General features: G+C 50.8%; 1 protein-coding gene across 1 annotated transcript in view; it reads right to left on the bottom strand.

The window, feature by feature from the left end:
* The window catches only part of LOC119973215 (mitochondrial 10-formyltetrahydrofolate dehydrogenase-like), a 265,097-nt gene that overhangs the window by 197,209 nt on the left and 52,518 nt on the right, over window positions 1–15,370 (bottom strand). The window contains 1 exon segment of the mRNA XM_038810876.1: window positions 1,825–1,990. Within this exon segment, the coding sequence (XP_038666804.1) occupies window positions 1,825–1,990 (166 nt within the window).

Here is a 15,370-nt window from a genome sequence, read left to right on the forward strand (position 1 = left end):
TTTTTTACGCAAAGAGTGGTGAGGCCGTGGAATGCCCTACCTGCAACAGTAGTGAACTCGCCAACATTGAGGGCATTTAAAAGTTTATTGGATAAGCATATGGATGATAAGGGCATAGTGTAGGTTAGATGGCCTTTAGTTTTTTTTTTCATGTCGGTGCAACATTGAGGGCCGAAGGGCCTGTACTGCGCTGTATCGTTCTATGTTCCATGTTCTATGACTAAAGGTATAGCCTGCAGTAAGATATCAATGGACTAGTTGAATGGACAGGAACATGTGGATTGAGTTCCAATGACCACAGGTGCGACACGAGGCATTCGGGGTGTATAAATAAGAACAAAGAGCAACACAGCACAGGAACAGGCCCTTTGGCCCTCCAAGACTGTACCGGTCATATGATACCAACCTTGGCCAAAACCCTCAGCACTTCTTTGCGCCGTATCCCTCAGTACCCACCCTATCCATGTATTTGTCAAGGCGCTTTTTGAACGGCGTTAGTGTATCTGCTTCCACAACATCCACTGGCAATGCGTTCCAGGCACTCACAGCCCTCTGCGTAAAAAACTGCCTCACACATCTCCTCCAAACTTTTTCCCACAGCCTCCTGGTGACTCACCCCGCCAACTTGGGAAAGAGTGCCTGTCAATCCACTCTATCCATCCCCTCATAACCTTGTAGACTTCTATCAGGTCACCCCTCAACCTCCGTCTTTCTAATGAAAACAGTCTATTCAGCCTCTCCACATAGCTAACACCCTCCATGTAAGGCAGCATCCTGGTAAACCTCCTCTGCACCCTCTCCAAAGCCTCCACATCCGTCTGGTAGTATAAGGTAAGGGAATACACAGTAAATGGTAGGATACTGAGAATTGTAGAAGAACAGAGGGACCTTAGGATGCAAATCCACAGATCTCTGAAGGTAGCAAGGCATATGGAATATTTTCCTTTAATAGGCAAGACCTGGAGAATAGGGATGATAGGGAGCAAGAAGGTTATGCTGGCACAACATTTTAAAAACTAGTTAGAGTTCTGGTTACTGCATTGAAAGAAGAATGTGACCGCCAAGTGAGGACACAGAGGAGATTTGGAAGGACTTTGTCAGGAGGAAGAAATTTTAGCGATGAGGAAAGGTTGAATTGGCTCAAGCTATTTTCTTGGAACAGAAGAGGCCAAGAAGAGACCTAATTGAAGTGCATAAATTTATGCACTGCCTTTGTGAATGGTAAAGGAAGAACTTTAGCTAAGAACCAGGTGTGGGAGGGTGGCGGAGGCAGGAAGCATTAGAGATTTAAAGTGATTGGCAGAAGGATTAAATGGGAATTGTGAATTAATTTCATGCAGAGGGTGATGAGGAACCAGAATTCAAAATCTGAAAAGGTGGTCGAGGCTGAAAACCCTTGTTGCATTTAACAAAAATACTTTGATCTGCATTTAAGCTGTCATACCATAGAATCATAGAATCGCTACAGTGCAGAAGGAGGCTATTCAGCCCCTTGGGTCTGCACCAGCTCTTGGAAAGAGCACCCCACTAAAAGTATGAATAAAGAGATAAAAAGCAGGATGGTAGCAGAAGCAGTCCTTGTCCAAATGCATCAAAACCTGGACAATATTCAGGCTTGGACTGATGAGTGGCACATAAATGCTAAGCAATACTGTCACTGGGTCAAAATCCTGGAACTGCCTCCTTAACAGCACTGTGAATGTACCTGGACCATATGGACAGCAGCAGTTCAAGAAGGCAGTTCACCACCTTCTCAAGGGCAATGAGGTATAGACAACTAAATGCCAGTGCCACACATTCTGAGACTGAATTTTAAGACCTTACCATTGATTTAATTCCTTCAGGGTACAGGAAGCGATTGTACAGCGAGTCCACAGTGTCATTCGGATCAATATTACATTCCTTCTGCAGAAGAATGGGTCCAGTATCCAATCCATCATCTGCCCAGAAAATGGAGAAACCTCCAACCTTATCCCCATGAATAAGAGTCCTGCACATAAAGAATCAATGGTTAGGAGTTTCTCTATACAGGCTCTATGGCCCTGATTTCAACTGCCCCACCATAACTAGCAGAAAAGTAGCAGGTCATGTCCTAAATCTGCAGATTGTCATAGTCTGTTGCTGTGCCTATTCTGCAAGTTATGATTAGAACATAGAACATAGAACAGCACAGCACAGAACAGGCCCTTCGGCCCTCGATGTTGTGCCGAGCATTGTCTGAAACCAAGATCAAGCTATCCCACTCCCTGTCATTCTGGTGTGCTCCATGTGCCTATCCAATAACTGCTTGAAAGTTCCTAAAGTGTCTGATTCCACTATCATAGCAGGCAGTCCATTCCACACCCTAACCACTCTCTGAGTAAAGAACCTACCTCAGACATCCCTCCACATCTCCCACCCTGAATCTTATAGTTATGCCCCCTTGTAACAGCTACATCCACCAGAGGAAATAGTCTCTGAACGTCCACTCTATCTATCCCCCTCATCATCTTATAAACCTCTATTAAGTCGCCTCTCATCCTCCTCCGCTCCAAAGAGAAAACCCTAGCTCCCTCAACCTTTCCTCATAAGACCTATCCTGCAAACCACCCTGGTAAATCTCCTTTGCACCCTTTCCAATGCTTCCACATCCTTCCCATAATGAGGTGACCAGAACTGCACACAATACTTCAAATGTGGTCTCACGAGGGTCATGTATAGTTGCAGCATAACCCCGGGCTCTTAAACTCAAGTGCTCTGTTAATAAACGCTAACACACTATAAGCCTTCTTCACAGCTCTATCCACTTGAGTGGCAACCTTCAGAGATCTGTGGACATGAACCCCAAGATCTCTCTGTTCCTCCATATTCCTCAGAACCCTGCCGTTGACCCTGTAATCCGTATTCAAATATTTGCTACCAAAATGAATCGCCTCGCACTTATCAGGGTTAAACCCCATCTGCCATTTTTCAGCCCAGCTCTGCATCCTATCAATGTGTCTTTGCAGCCTACAACATCCCTCCACCTAATCCACTACTCCACCAATCCTGGTGTCATCAGCAAATTTACTGACCCACCTTCCAGCCCCCTCCTCCAAGTCATTGATAAAAATCACAAATAGCAGAGGACCCAGCACTGATCCCTGTGGTACACTGCTGGTAACTGGTCTCCAGTCTGAAAATTTTCCATCCGCCACCACCCTCTGTCTTCTATGAATCCAGAACCCAGAACCTCCAGCCTGAGGACAAAGCAATGGAACAGTGTTAGTTCCACTCATCAGAGGAGACTTACAGCACAGAAAAGGGCCACTTTTCCCATCATGTCCGCACCAGCCGAAAAACGAGCCGAGTCGATTGCACTTTGCAGTATTTTGTCCGTAGCCCTGCAGGTTATGGCATTTGAGGTGCCTATCCAGACACCTTTTTAATGAGTTGAGTGTTTCTGCCGCTACTAGACTTTCAGGCAGCAAGTTCCAGGCCCCTAAAACTCATGGGTGAAAAGAATCTTCCCTCATGTCCCCTCTAGTCACTTTAAATGGATGCCCCCTCGTCACTGAACTCCCTGCTAAGTTAAATAATCCTTTCTCATCCACTTCGGGGTGGCACGGCAGCACAGTTGCCTCGCAGCGCCAATGACCCAGGTTCAATTTCAGCCTTGGGTGACTGTGTGGAGTTTGTACGTTCTCCTTGTGTCTGCGTGGGTTTCCTCCAGGTGCTCCCGTTTCCTCTCTGTCCCATTGAGTCGTTGCAGACTCGATGGGTCAAATGGCCTCCTTCTGCTCTGTAGGGATTTTTTGACTCTATACGGGCTCCTCACAATTTTATACATCTCAGTCAAATCTCCCCTCAGCCTCCGGTTCCAAGGAGAATAATCCCAGTCTGTCCAATCTTTCCTCATTGTTGCAATTTTCCAGTCCACTTGGGCAAAGCCTGCACTCTGAGCCTGGAGAGGCCCAGCAGTTAAATTTGAAACATGGCTTCCGTGGAAACATGGGGTCAGGGAGTGTTGTTTTGTGTTTCATAAGGAAGTCATGGGTCTCCTTTACATCAGGCTACCCATCACTCCACGATCATTTCCTCCTGTCCTTAAATATCCCCGATCCCCAGCCTGTTCTTATCCAACGTGCCGATCTCCACAGCCTCACCTACTCCCCTCAAAACCTCCCCACTGATTTCTAGCCTCCCCATGATCCCGAGGCCCTGATCTCCAGTCTCCCACTCACCCTCAAACATCCCCTCAGATTAACAACCTCCCCCCACACCCCAATATCAAGCCTCTCCCCACCCTCCGATCACTAACCTTCCCATACCCTCCCATGCCAATCTCCAGCATCCCTGCTTCCCCCAACTCATTCCTCTGCCACCCAATCCCCAGTTTACGTACGTAGGAACAGAATTACATGATTCTGCTCCGCTGTTCATGGTTGATCATACTTTCTCTTGCACACGATCCCCATATCCCTTTAGAACCATAGAATATAATTCCTACAGTGCAAAAGAGGGCCATTCTGAACATTGAGTCTGCACCAACCCTCTGAAAGAACACACTACCGAGGCCCACTCACCCGCCCCATCTCTGTAAACTAACCTGTACATCCCTGGACACTAAGGAGCAATTTTAGCCTGGCCAGTCCACCTAACCTGCACATCTTTGGACTGTGGGAGGAAACCAGAGCACCCGGAGGTAATTCACGCAGACACAGGGAGAATGTGCAAACTCCCACAGACAGTCACCCAAGATCAGAATCAAACCCGGGTCCCTGGCACGGTGAGGCAGCAATGCTAACCACTGTGCCGCAGAAATTTCTGTGTTCTAAAATCCTCCGAATCCTCAGGTTTCCTGTCAACTTTATAGGCCTTCTCTATTAGTCTTATCCAATCCTTAACTTCCTTTGTTATCCATGATGTGGAAATGCCGGCGTTGGACTAGGTGAGCACAGTAAGAAGTCTTACATTACCAGGTTAAAGTCCAACAGGTTTGTTTCAAATCACTAGCTTCAGGAGCACTGTTCCATTCTTAGGTGAATGAAGAGGTCAGTTCCAGAAACATTTATAGAGACAAAGTCCAAGATGCCAGAATGCGAGCATTTGCAGGTAATTAAGTCTTTACAGAGCCAGAGAGATGGATAACTCCAGATTAAAGAGGTGTTAATTGTCTCAAACCAGGACAGTTGGTAGGATTTCACAAACCCAGGCCAGATGGTGGGGGGTGAATGTAATGCACCATTAATCCAAGGTCCCGCTTGAGGCCGTACTCATGTGTGCGGAACTTGGCTAAATGTTTCTGCTTGGAGATTCTGCGTTGTCACACGTCCTGAAGACCGCCTTGGAGAATGCTGACCCGAAGATCAGAGGCTGAATGTCCTCGACTGCTGAAGTGTTCCCCGATTAGAAGGGAACATTCCTGCCTGGCGATGGTCGCACAATGTCCATTCATCCGCTGTTGCAGCATCTGCATGGTCTCGCCAATGTACCACGTTTCGGGATATCCCATTCTTTCCTTTATGAGGTAGACGATGTTGGCCGGGTCGACGTGTATGTACCGCGAACCTGGTGGGTGGTGTTCTCAAGTGTAATGGTGGTACCCATGTCGATGATCCGGCACGTCTTGCAGAGATTGCCATGGCAGGGCTGTGTGGTGTCGTGGTCACTGTTTTGAAGGCTGCGTAGTTTGCTGCAAACAATGGTTGGTTTGAGGTTGTGCGGTTGTTTGAAGGCAACTAGTGGGGGTGTGGGATGACCTTGGCGAGATGTTCGTCTTCATCGATGACGTGTTGAAAGCTGCGAAGAAGATGCCATAGTTTCTCCGTTCCGGGGAAATACTCCGGGGATGACGACGGGTACTCTGTCGGTTGTGTCCCGTGTTTATCTTCTGAGGGGGTCGGTGCGGTTTTTTGCTGCAGCTCGTTGGAACTGTTGATTGATGATCCGAGTGGCATAGCCCGTTCATATGAGGGCATCTTTCAGCATCTGTAGATGTCTATTATGCTCCTCCTCGCGTCTGAGCAGATCCTGTGTATAAGGAGGGCTAGTCCATAGGGGATGGCTTCTTTAATGTGATTAGGGTGGAAGCTGGAGAAGTAGGGTAGCATGGTGGTTAGCATAAATGCTTCACAGCTCCAGGGTCCCAGGTTCGATTCCCGGCTGGGTCACTGTCTGTGTGGAGTCTGCACGTCCTCCCCCTGTGTGCGTGGGTTTCCTCCGGGTGCTCCGGTTTCCTCCCACAGTCCAAAGATGTGCGGGTTAGGTGGATTGGCTATGCTAAATTGCCCGTAGTGTCCTAATAAAAAGTAAGGTTAAGGGAGGGTTGTTGGGTTACGGGTATAGGGTGAGTTTGAGTAGGGTGATCATGGCTCGGCACAACATTGAGGGCCGAAGGGCCTGTTCTGTGCTGTACTGTTCTATGTTCTATGTTCTAAGTGGAGCATAGTGAGGTTATCCGTGGGCTTGCGGTCAAGCGAAGTGAGGTGACCCTCTTTGATGGAGATGAGTGTGTCCAAGAATGCAACCAATTTTGGAGAGTAGTCCATGGTGAGTCTGATGGTGTGATGGAACTTATTGATGTCATTGTGCAGTTGTTTCAATGATTCTTCGCCATGGGTCCAAAGGAAAAAAATGTCATCAATGTACCTGGTGTATAACGTTGGTTGAAGGTCCTGTGCGGTGAGGAGGTCTTGTTCAAACATGTGCATGAAGATGTTGGCATATTGAGGTACGAATTTGGTCCCCATGGCTGTTCCATGTGTCTGGATGAAGACCTTGTTGTCGAAGGCAAAGACGTTGTGATCCAGAATGAAGCAAATGAGCTGCAGAATTGCGTCTGGAGATTAGCAATTGTTGGTGCTGAGTACTGAGGCTGTTGCAGCAATGTGGTTGTCATGGGGGATGCTGGTCTGGAGTGCCGAGACCACCACCGTGACGAGGAATGTTCCTGGTTCAACTGGTCCATGGGTGCTGAGTTTTTGTACAGTGCTACCATGCCACCCATCGTGGTGACACGTCAAGAACCATCGCAGAGACCTGTCACGACCCATTGCAGGGACCTGTCAACATCAATCTGCACCGACCCTTTCAAAGACTGAGGCCCAATCCCCACCCTATCCTTGTTTCCCCCACCCAACCTTTGGACACAAAAGGGCAGTTTAGCATGGCCAATCCACCTAATCTGCACATCTTTGGACTGTCGGAGGAAACCGGAGCACTCAGACGAAATCCACACAGTCATGGGAGAACAAAGAAAAGTGCAGAACAGGAACAGGCCCTTCGGCTCATCAAGCCTGCGCCTACCATGATGCCCTAACTAAAAGAAAAACCTTCTGCCCTTACTCGGTCCATATCCATCTAATTCCTCCCTATTCATGAACCCATCCAGATGCTTCTGTTTCGAATGTGCCTGTTTCCACCACATCCTCTGGCAGCGCGTTCCACACTACCCTGCCATGGCAATCGCTGCAAGACGTGCCAGATCATCGACATGGGTACCATCATTACACGTGAGAACACCACCCACCAGGTATGCGGTACATACTCCAGTTCCGGGAAGAACCAGCTCATTCGAGTTCTGGTCAAGTGGGTTCTATGTACCACTTTTAGCTGCATTAGGTTGAGCCTCGCGCATGTGGAGGTAGAGTTAACCCTGTGCAGTGCTTCACTCCAGAATCCCCACCCTGTTTCAATCCCCAAGTCTTCCTCCCATTTCCTCCTCGTCGTGTCCAGTTCGGTGTCGGCCCTCTCTAGCAGTCATTACACTTTTCTCTGCCTAGGACGTCTGAGTCCAGTAGCTCTTCTAATAGTGTCTGTCGTGGTGATCGCAGGTATGTCCTTGTCTCCTTCCGTAGGAAGTTTATAAGCTACAGGTATCTGAGTTTGTTCCCTTTAGCTAGTTGGAATCTCGGCATCAATTCTTCCAGTGTTGTGACCCTACTGTCAGTATAGGTCCCTGACTGTCAATGTCTCCCCATCCTGTCTCCAACTTTTGAAGGTGGCGTCGGTGAGCGCTGGTGTGAATCTGTGGTTGTTGCAGATGGGAGCTTTGCCAGACTGTGGTAGTATGACATGGGGTATTACGGTACCTGGAAGTGTGAGCTGCCATTGGTGCAGAGGACTCACTGCCCATTGGCACAGGTATGTCATGTGCCTCTCAGCCAAGTAGGTAACTCCGCCTATGAGGCGGGGAATGTGGTGATCCACTGTGTTAACTGCATGCACCTGTATTAGGGGCTGGACAGTAGTACCTATACTACAGGTTCGCCGGTAGCCCCTGCCGGCTAGCTCCGCTCACAAGGAGCCATATAAATATGCATGACTCCTCCTGATCAGCCATTCTACCAGCTGCAGTCGGAGGCCATGCATCTGACTGTAATAAAGCCTCTGTTGTACCAATCCAAGTCTTTCGTACAATTGATAGTGCATCAATTTATTACAGTCAGATTTTCTGCATTATGGACACCAGGATAAAACCAGATCGCCTGCAGCTGGATCCGCACTCGCCAAATGCCAGAAAGGACTTTAATCACTGGCTGGCTTGCTTTGAGGCCTACATCAACTCAGCGACCCCCGCGCCGATGGAAGCTCAGAAGATCCAAGTTCTGTACTCCAGGTTGAGCTCCAGCATGTTCCCGCTGATCCAGGATACCCCGACTTACGCAGACGCCATGGACCTCCTTAAAGAGAACTATGTTCAGAAGACGTCCAGTCCTACCCCGCTCGCTGCGCAGCCCACCCCTCCTATCCCTCGTGAACCCCGCTAACGACCCCCCCCCCGACTGGGGCCACTCCTGCTCAATACGCCTGCGCTGCCCGCCACACCACGCACTCTGGGGGTGCCCGCTGCTACTTCTGCGGCCAACAGAAGCACCCCGCCAGCGCTGCCCAGCCCGCGCCGCCACCTGCAAATCCTGCGGTAAGAAGGGCCACTTTGCGGCGGTGTGCCAGGCCGGCGCAGTCACCGTTATTGCGTCCGAATTCGCTCCCTTCCCCCAGCCGATCGCACAATGGGCGTCGTCATCTTCTGCTCCCGGGGCCACGTGCGACCAGTGGGCGCCGCCATCTTCTCCCCCCAGGTCCACGTGCGGCCCATGGGTGCCGCCATCTTGCCCCGCGCCCGCAACATGCGCTCCATGGACGCCGCCATCTTGCCCCGCCCCTACAACGTGCGCTGCATGGGCGCTGCCATCTTCTCCCCCACAGGTCCTCCGGACAACGCCATTGCTGCCATTTTGTCTCCCCCTCGGGACTGGAACGCTGGACCTGGGTCGCCGTTGCTCCTCATCTGACACCTCGGACGACCACCCGCTGCTTGCCTCTATGACGCTGGACCAGTCCCGTCCTCACAACCTGGCCACCGCTTCGACGACAGTGCGAATCAACGGCCACGTGACCTCCTGCCTACTGGACTCCGGGAGCACCGAAAGCTTCATCCACCTGGACATGGTACGGCGCTGCTCCCTCGCGGTCCACCCCACCAACCAACAGATCTCCCTGGCCTCCAGATCCCACTCTGTCCCGATCCGAGGTTTCTGTGGTCAATCTCACTGTCCAAGGCGTAGAGTTCAGCGGTTTCCGCCTATACGTTCTACCCAATCTCTGTGCTGCACTATTGCTGGGTCTGGATTTTCAATGTAACCTCCAGAGTCTCACCCTCAAATTCGGCGGGCCCCTACCCCCACTCACCGTTTGCGGCCTCACGACCCTCAAGGTTGACCCTCCCTCCCTCTTTGCCAATCTAACTATGGATTGCAAGCCCGTCGCCACCAGGAGCAGACGGTACAGCACCCGGGACATGGCCTTCATCAGGTCCGAGGTCCAGCAGCTGCTTCGGGAGGGTGTTATCGAGGCCAGCAATAGCCCCTGGAGAGCCCAAGTGGTAGTGGTTAAAACTGGGGAGAAACACAGGATGGTCGTGGACTACAGCCAGACCATCAATCGGTACATGCAGTTCGACGCGTACCCCCTCCCTCGCATATCTGGTATGGTCAATCAGATTGCACAGTACCGGGTCTTCTCAACGATTGACCTTAAATCCGCCTACCACCAGTTCCCCATCCGTAAATCGGACCGTCCATACACTGCCTTCGAGGCGGACGGTCGCCTCTATCAATTTCTTAGGGTGCCCTTCGGCGTCACTAACGGGGTCTCGGTATTCCAAAGAGAAATGGACCGAATGGTTGACCGGTATGGACTGCGGGCCACGTTTCCGTACCTGGACAATGTCACCATCTGCAGCCATGCAGGACCACGACGCTAACCTTGCCAAATTTCTCCACACCGCCTTTCTCCTCAACCTCACCTACAACAAGGAGAAGTGCGTGTTCAGCACCAACCGCCTAGCCATCCTCGGCTACGTAGTCCAAAACGGACTCCTGGGGCCCGATCCCGACCGCATGCGCCCCCTCATGGAGTCGTCATCTCTCTTCTCTCCCCCCCCCCCCCCCCCCCCCCCCCCCCCACCCCCCCGCCACAGCCCTCACATGTGCCAGCCCTTGGGTTCTTCTCCTACTACACCCAGTGGGTCCCAAACTACACGGACAAGGCCCGCCCACTTATACAGTCCACTCAATTTCCCCTCACGGCCGAGGCACAACATGCCTTCGCCCGTATTAGAGCAGACATAGCCAAGGCCGGAATGCATGCAGTAGATGAGACACTGCCCTTTTAAGTAGAGAGCGACGCTTCAGATGTCGCCCTTGCCGCCACTCTAAACCAGGCAGGCAGACCCGTGGCATTCTTTTCCCGCAGGCCTCTGAAATTCGACATTCATCTGTTGAAAAGGAGGCCCAGGCAATCGTTGAAGCGGTGCGGCATTGGAGGCATTACCTGGCCAGCAGGAGATACACTCTCCTCACTGACCAACGGTCGGTAGCCTTCATGTTCAACAACATGCAGCGGGGCAAGATCGAAAATGATAAAATCTTGCGGTGGAGAATCAAGGTCCTCACCTACAATTACAAGATCTTGTATCGCCCTGGCAAGCTCAACGAGCCCCCAGACGCCCTCTCTCGAGATACATGTGCCAGCACACAAGTAGACCAGCTCCGTGCCCTGCACGACAGCCTTTGTCACCCGGGGGGTCACTCGATTGTACCACCTCGTCAAAGCCCGCAATCTGCCAAACTCCGTCGAGGAAGTACGGACAGTCACCAGAGACTGCCAGGTCTGTGCAGAGTGCAAGCCGCACTTCTACCGGCCAGACCGCGTGCGCCTGGTGAAAGCGTCCCGCCCCTTTGAACGCCTCAGCGTGGATTTCAAAGGGCCTCTCCCCTCCACCGACCGCAACACATATATCCTCAGTGTGGTCGATGAATTCTCCAGGTTCCCCTTCGCCATTCCATGCCCGGATATGACGTCTGCCACCGTCATCAAGGCCCTCAACTCCATATTCGCTCTGTTCGGTTTCCCCGACTACATCCACAGCGACAGGGGGTCCTCATTCATGAGCGATGAGCTGCGTCAGTTCCTGCTCAGCAGGGGTATCGCCTCCAGCAGGACGACCAGCCACAACCCCCGGGGAAACGGCCAGGTAGAGAGGGAGAACGGGACGGTTTGGAGGGCCATCCAGCTGGCCCTACGGTCCAGAAACCTCCCAGCCTCTCGCTGGCAGCAGGTCCTCCCGGATGCACTGCACTCCATCCAGTCTCTACTGTGCACTGCCACGAATAACACACCCCATGAACGTGTTTTTACCTTCCCTAGGAAGTCCAGATCCAGGGTGTAGCTCCCGACTTGGCTCGCAGCTCCAGGACCGGTTCTACTACGTAGGCATGTCCGACTCCACAAGGCGGACCCCTTGGTGGACAGGGTACGCCTGCTCCACGCCAACCCCCAGTATGCCTACATTGAGTTCCCCGGCGGCCGCCAGGATACAGTCTCACTCAGGGACCTGTCTCCCTCAGGTTCCACTCCCACTCTCACGCCACCCTCCCCTCCCCCGGCGCTCCCAGTATCAGCCCCACCAGGTCCATCCCTCCTTCCCCTGCCCCCGCTAGAGGACGAGGAAGATTTCGGCACGCTCCCGGAGTCATCCAACTACTGGCCAGCACCAACAACGCCAGCACTAACGTCGTCGACGCCGACACCGCCAGTACCGACATCGTCACCACCGTTACGTCGCTCCCAGCGAACCGTCAAACCACCGAACAGGCTTAACCTCTGACGGGCACCAGACTACAAGATGGACATATATATATATATTTTTTTCCCTCCCCTCTGTAAATAATTGACAATTCTGTATATAGTTCCACGCCACCCCCGCCGGACTCATTTTTAACAGGGGGTGAATGTGGTGATCCACTGTGTTAACTGTGTGCACCTGTATTAGGGGATGTACAGTAGTACCTATACTACAGGTTCGCCGGTAGCCCCTGCCGGCTAGCACCGCCCACAAGGAGCCGTATAAATATGCATGACTCCTCCTGATCAGCCATTCTACCAGCTGCAGTCGGAGGCCACGCATCTGACTGTAATAAAGCCTCTTGGATGTACCAATCCAAGTCTTTCATACAATTGATAGTGCATCAGGGTATAAGAACCCGTGGTCCCCGGCAGTCTACTATTCTTCTGTACGTCTACTGCCGGGTCCACTTCTTGTGTATTAAAGCCTATCGTTCGGACTTCATCTACGTTTCGTGTCCATTGATTGTGCTTCACGGACATGTCGGTCAGTCTGAATTGCTACCTCCGCGCGCAACCACTTGGCTTCTGGCTCCTTTGTCCATCCCATCAGTTTTTCCGCTGTCGCTGCCCAGTGGTAGGATTGTAGGTTTGGGAGGGCTAACCTTCCCCTGGATTTTGTTTTCTGTCGGACCTTCTTTGTGATCCTATCACTCTTACCCCTCCCACCCACACCATAAAAACGCCATGATTAATTTGTCCAGTGAGTTGAAAAAGGTCTTAGGGATATAGATTGGGATGGATCTTAGTAGGAAGAGGTATCTGGGCAGTACGTTCATTTTGATCGCCTGCACTCTCCCCGCGAGAGCAGGTCCATCTTTGCAGGTCCTTTTTTATTTCCTTTGTCAGGCTGGTCAGGTTCCATTTGTGGATCCCCGACCAGTCGTGTGCGATTTGGAACCCCAGGTAGCGGAATTTGTGTTGGGCTTCTTTAAACAGCAATCCCACTAGTGCTGCCCCTCCCCCTTGCGGGTTCACCGGGAAAATCTCACTTTTGCTCATGTTGAGTTTGTAGCACGATAAGGCACCAAATTCTTTCAGGAGCGTGATGATTCCTTCCATGCTGCTTCGTGGGTCCGAAATGTAGAGGAGCAGGTCATCCGCGCAGCGCGAGACTCTATGCTCTCTGCCTCCTCTTTGGATCCCCCTCCAGTTCTTTGCTGTTCTGAGAGCGATCGCTAATGGTTCGATCGCTCGGGCGAGCAGCAGCAGCGACAGCGGGCATCCCTGCCTGGTGCAACTGGAAGTACCGGGAGCTGTTGTTGTTTGTCCATACGCTTGCCATGGGAGCATGAACGTGATGGGGTGAGACTACAGAGGTTACACATCCATTACCCCCTGTCGAGTCTGCAAATATTTGTGCTGGGGCGTGGGGTGACCTGGGTTAGTTGTACAGGGTTCAAGATGAAAGTGGAGGGCAGAGTTTGTAGGAAATCAGCTCTGCATTTGGGTTTGACCTCGGAGCTAGGAGCTGAAATTTTGAGGAGCAATAGGCTCACTTTGATGAGTAAATCATGAGGTAAATCCTTTTCCGAGCCCGAACCGCTGCAGAACCTCTTCCACTCGACTCTGTCGAAGGCCTTTTCTGCCTCCAGGGAGACGATCACCTCTGTCCCCGGATGAGGTCATGATCACGTTCAGCAAGCGCCTGATGTTCGATGTTAGCTGTCTATCTTTTACAAACCCTGTTTTATCCTCTGCGACCATCTCTGGCGCACAGTCTTCTAGCCTTTTGGTTAGGATCTTGGCCAATATTTTGTCTTTTACGTTTAGTAGCGAGATGGGTCTGTATGAACCGCAGTCCGTCGGGTCTTTGTCTTTCTTAGATATTAGCCAGATTGAGGCCTGCGCTAGGGTAGGTGGCCTCCTGAACACATCTAACAAATTGCTCTCCATCCGAGCCCCTGGCTTAAGGGATTCCCAGTCAATATGGGGGAAGTTAAAGTCACCCGTCACAACAACCCTGCTTTTTGCACACCTTTTCAGGATCTGTCACCCTCCAAACCAGGCAACATCCTAGTAAACCTTCTTTGCACTCTCTTCAAACTATTCATGTCCTTCTGGTAGTGTGGCGACCAGAACCTCCGCAATATTCCAAATAGGGCCCAACTAAAGCGTTATACAACTGTAAATGCTAACTCTTGTACTCAATGCCCTGGCCGAGTAAGGCAAGCATGCCATATGCCTCCTTGACCACCACATCAACTCGCATTGCCACTCTCATGAAACTATAGACCTGAACGCCCAGATCCCTCTGTATATCAATGCTCCTAAGGGTTCTGCCATTTACTGTATAAATCACACCTGAATTTGATCTTCCAAAATGTATCACCTCGCATTTGCCCGGATTGATCTCCACCTGCCATTCCTCTGCCCTACTCTCCTGCTATATTCTCTGACAGTTTCCTTCACTAACTCCACCTATTTTAGTGGCATTTGCAAACTTGCTAATCAGACCATTTAATTTTCCTTCAGATCATTCATATATATTACAAATAACAGCGGTCCCAGCACTGATCCCTGTGAAACACCCACGAGTTACAAATCACCATTCTGAAAATCTCCTTTCCACTGTTACTCTCTGTCTCCTGTTTCATAGATTTTTCATTGAATTTACAGTGCAGAAGAAGGCCACTCGGCCCATCAAGTCTGCACCGGCTCTTGGAAAGAGCACCCTACCCAAGCCCACACCTCCACCCTATTCTTATAACCCAGTAACCCCACCCAACACTAAGGGCAATTTTGGACACTAAGGTCAATTTAGCATGGCCAATCCACCTAACCTGCACATCTTTGGACTGTGGGAGGAAACTGGAGCACCCGGAGGAAACCCACGCACACACGGGGAGAACGTGTTGCCAGGCTAATTCTTGATCCATCGAACTAGCACACCCCGAACCCCATGTGACTTTACCTTTTGGACCAGTCTGCCACGAAGAACCTTGTCAACCACCTTACTAAAGTCCATGCAGACGACATCCACAGTCTTTCCCTCATCATTTAATTTTAAAAGTAGCAAAAGTACATGGAACAAAATTGGAGAAACAAAATGTTGCAACAAGGAGGGTAAGTAGTTAATGTGGTGTAAATGTCTATAAAACAGAAATGTAGGAAGGGACAACGGGAAAATCACAACATAATATTACCTAGCACTGTGTCAAATTCAAAAAGGTAAATACATTTTTTATATTTTGAAACAAAGTTCACTGAAGTACTTTTCAAA

Source organism: Scyliorhinus canicula, chromosome 11, assembly GCF_902713615.1.
Source record: "Scyliorhinus canicula chromosome 11, sScyCan1.1, whole genome shotgun sequence".
Lineage (NCBI taxonomy): Eukaryota > Metazoa > Chordata > Chondrichthyes > Carcharhiniformes > Scyliorhinidae > Scyliorhinus > Scyliorhinus canicula.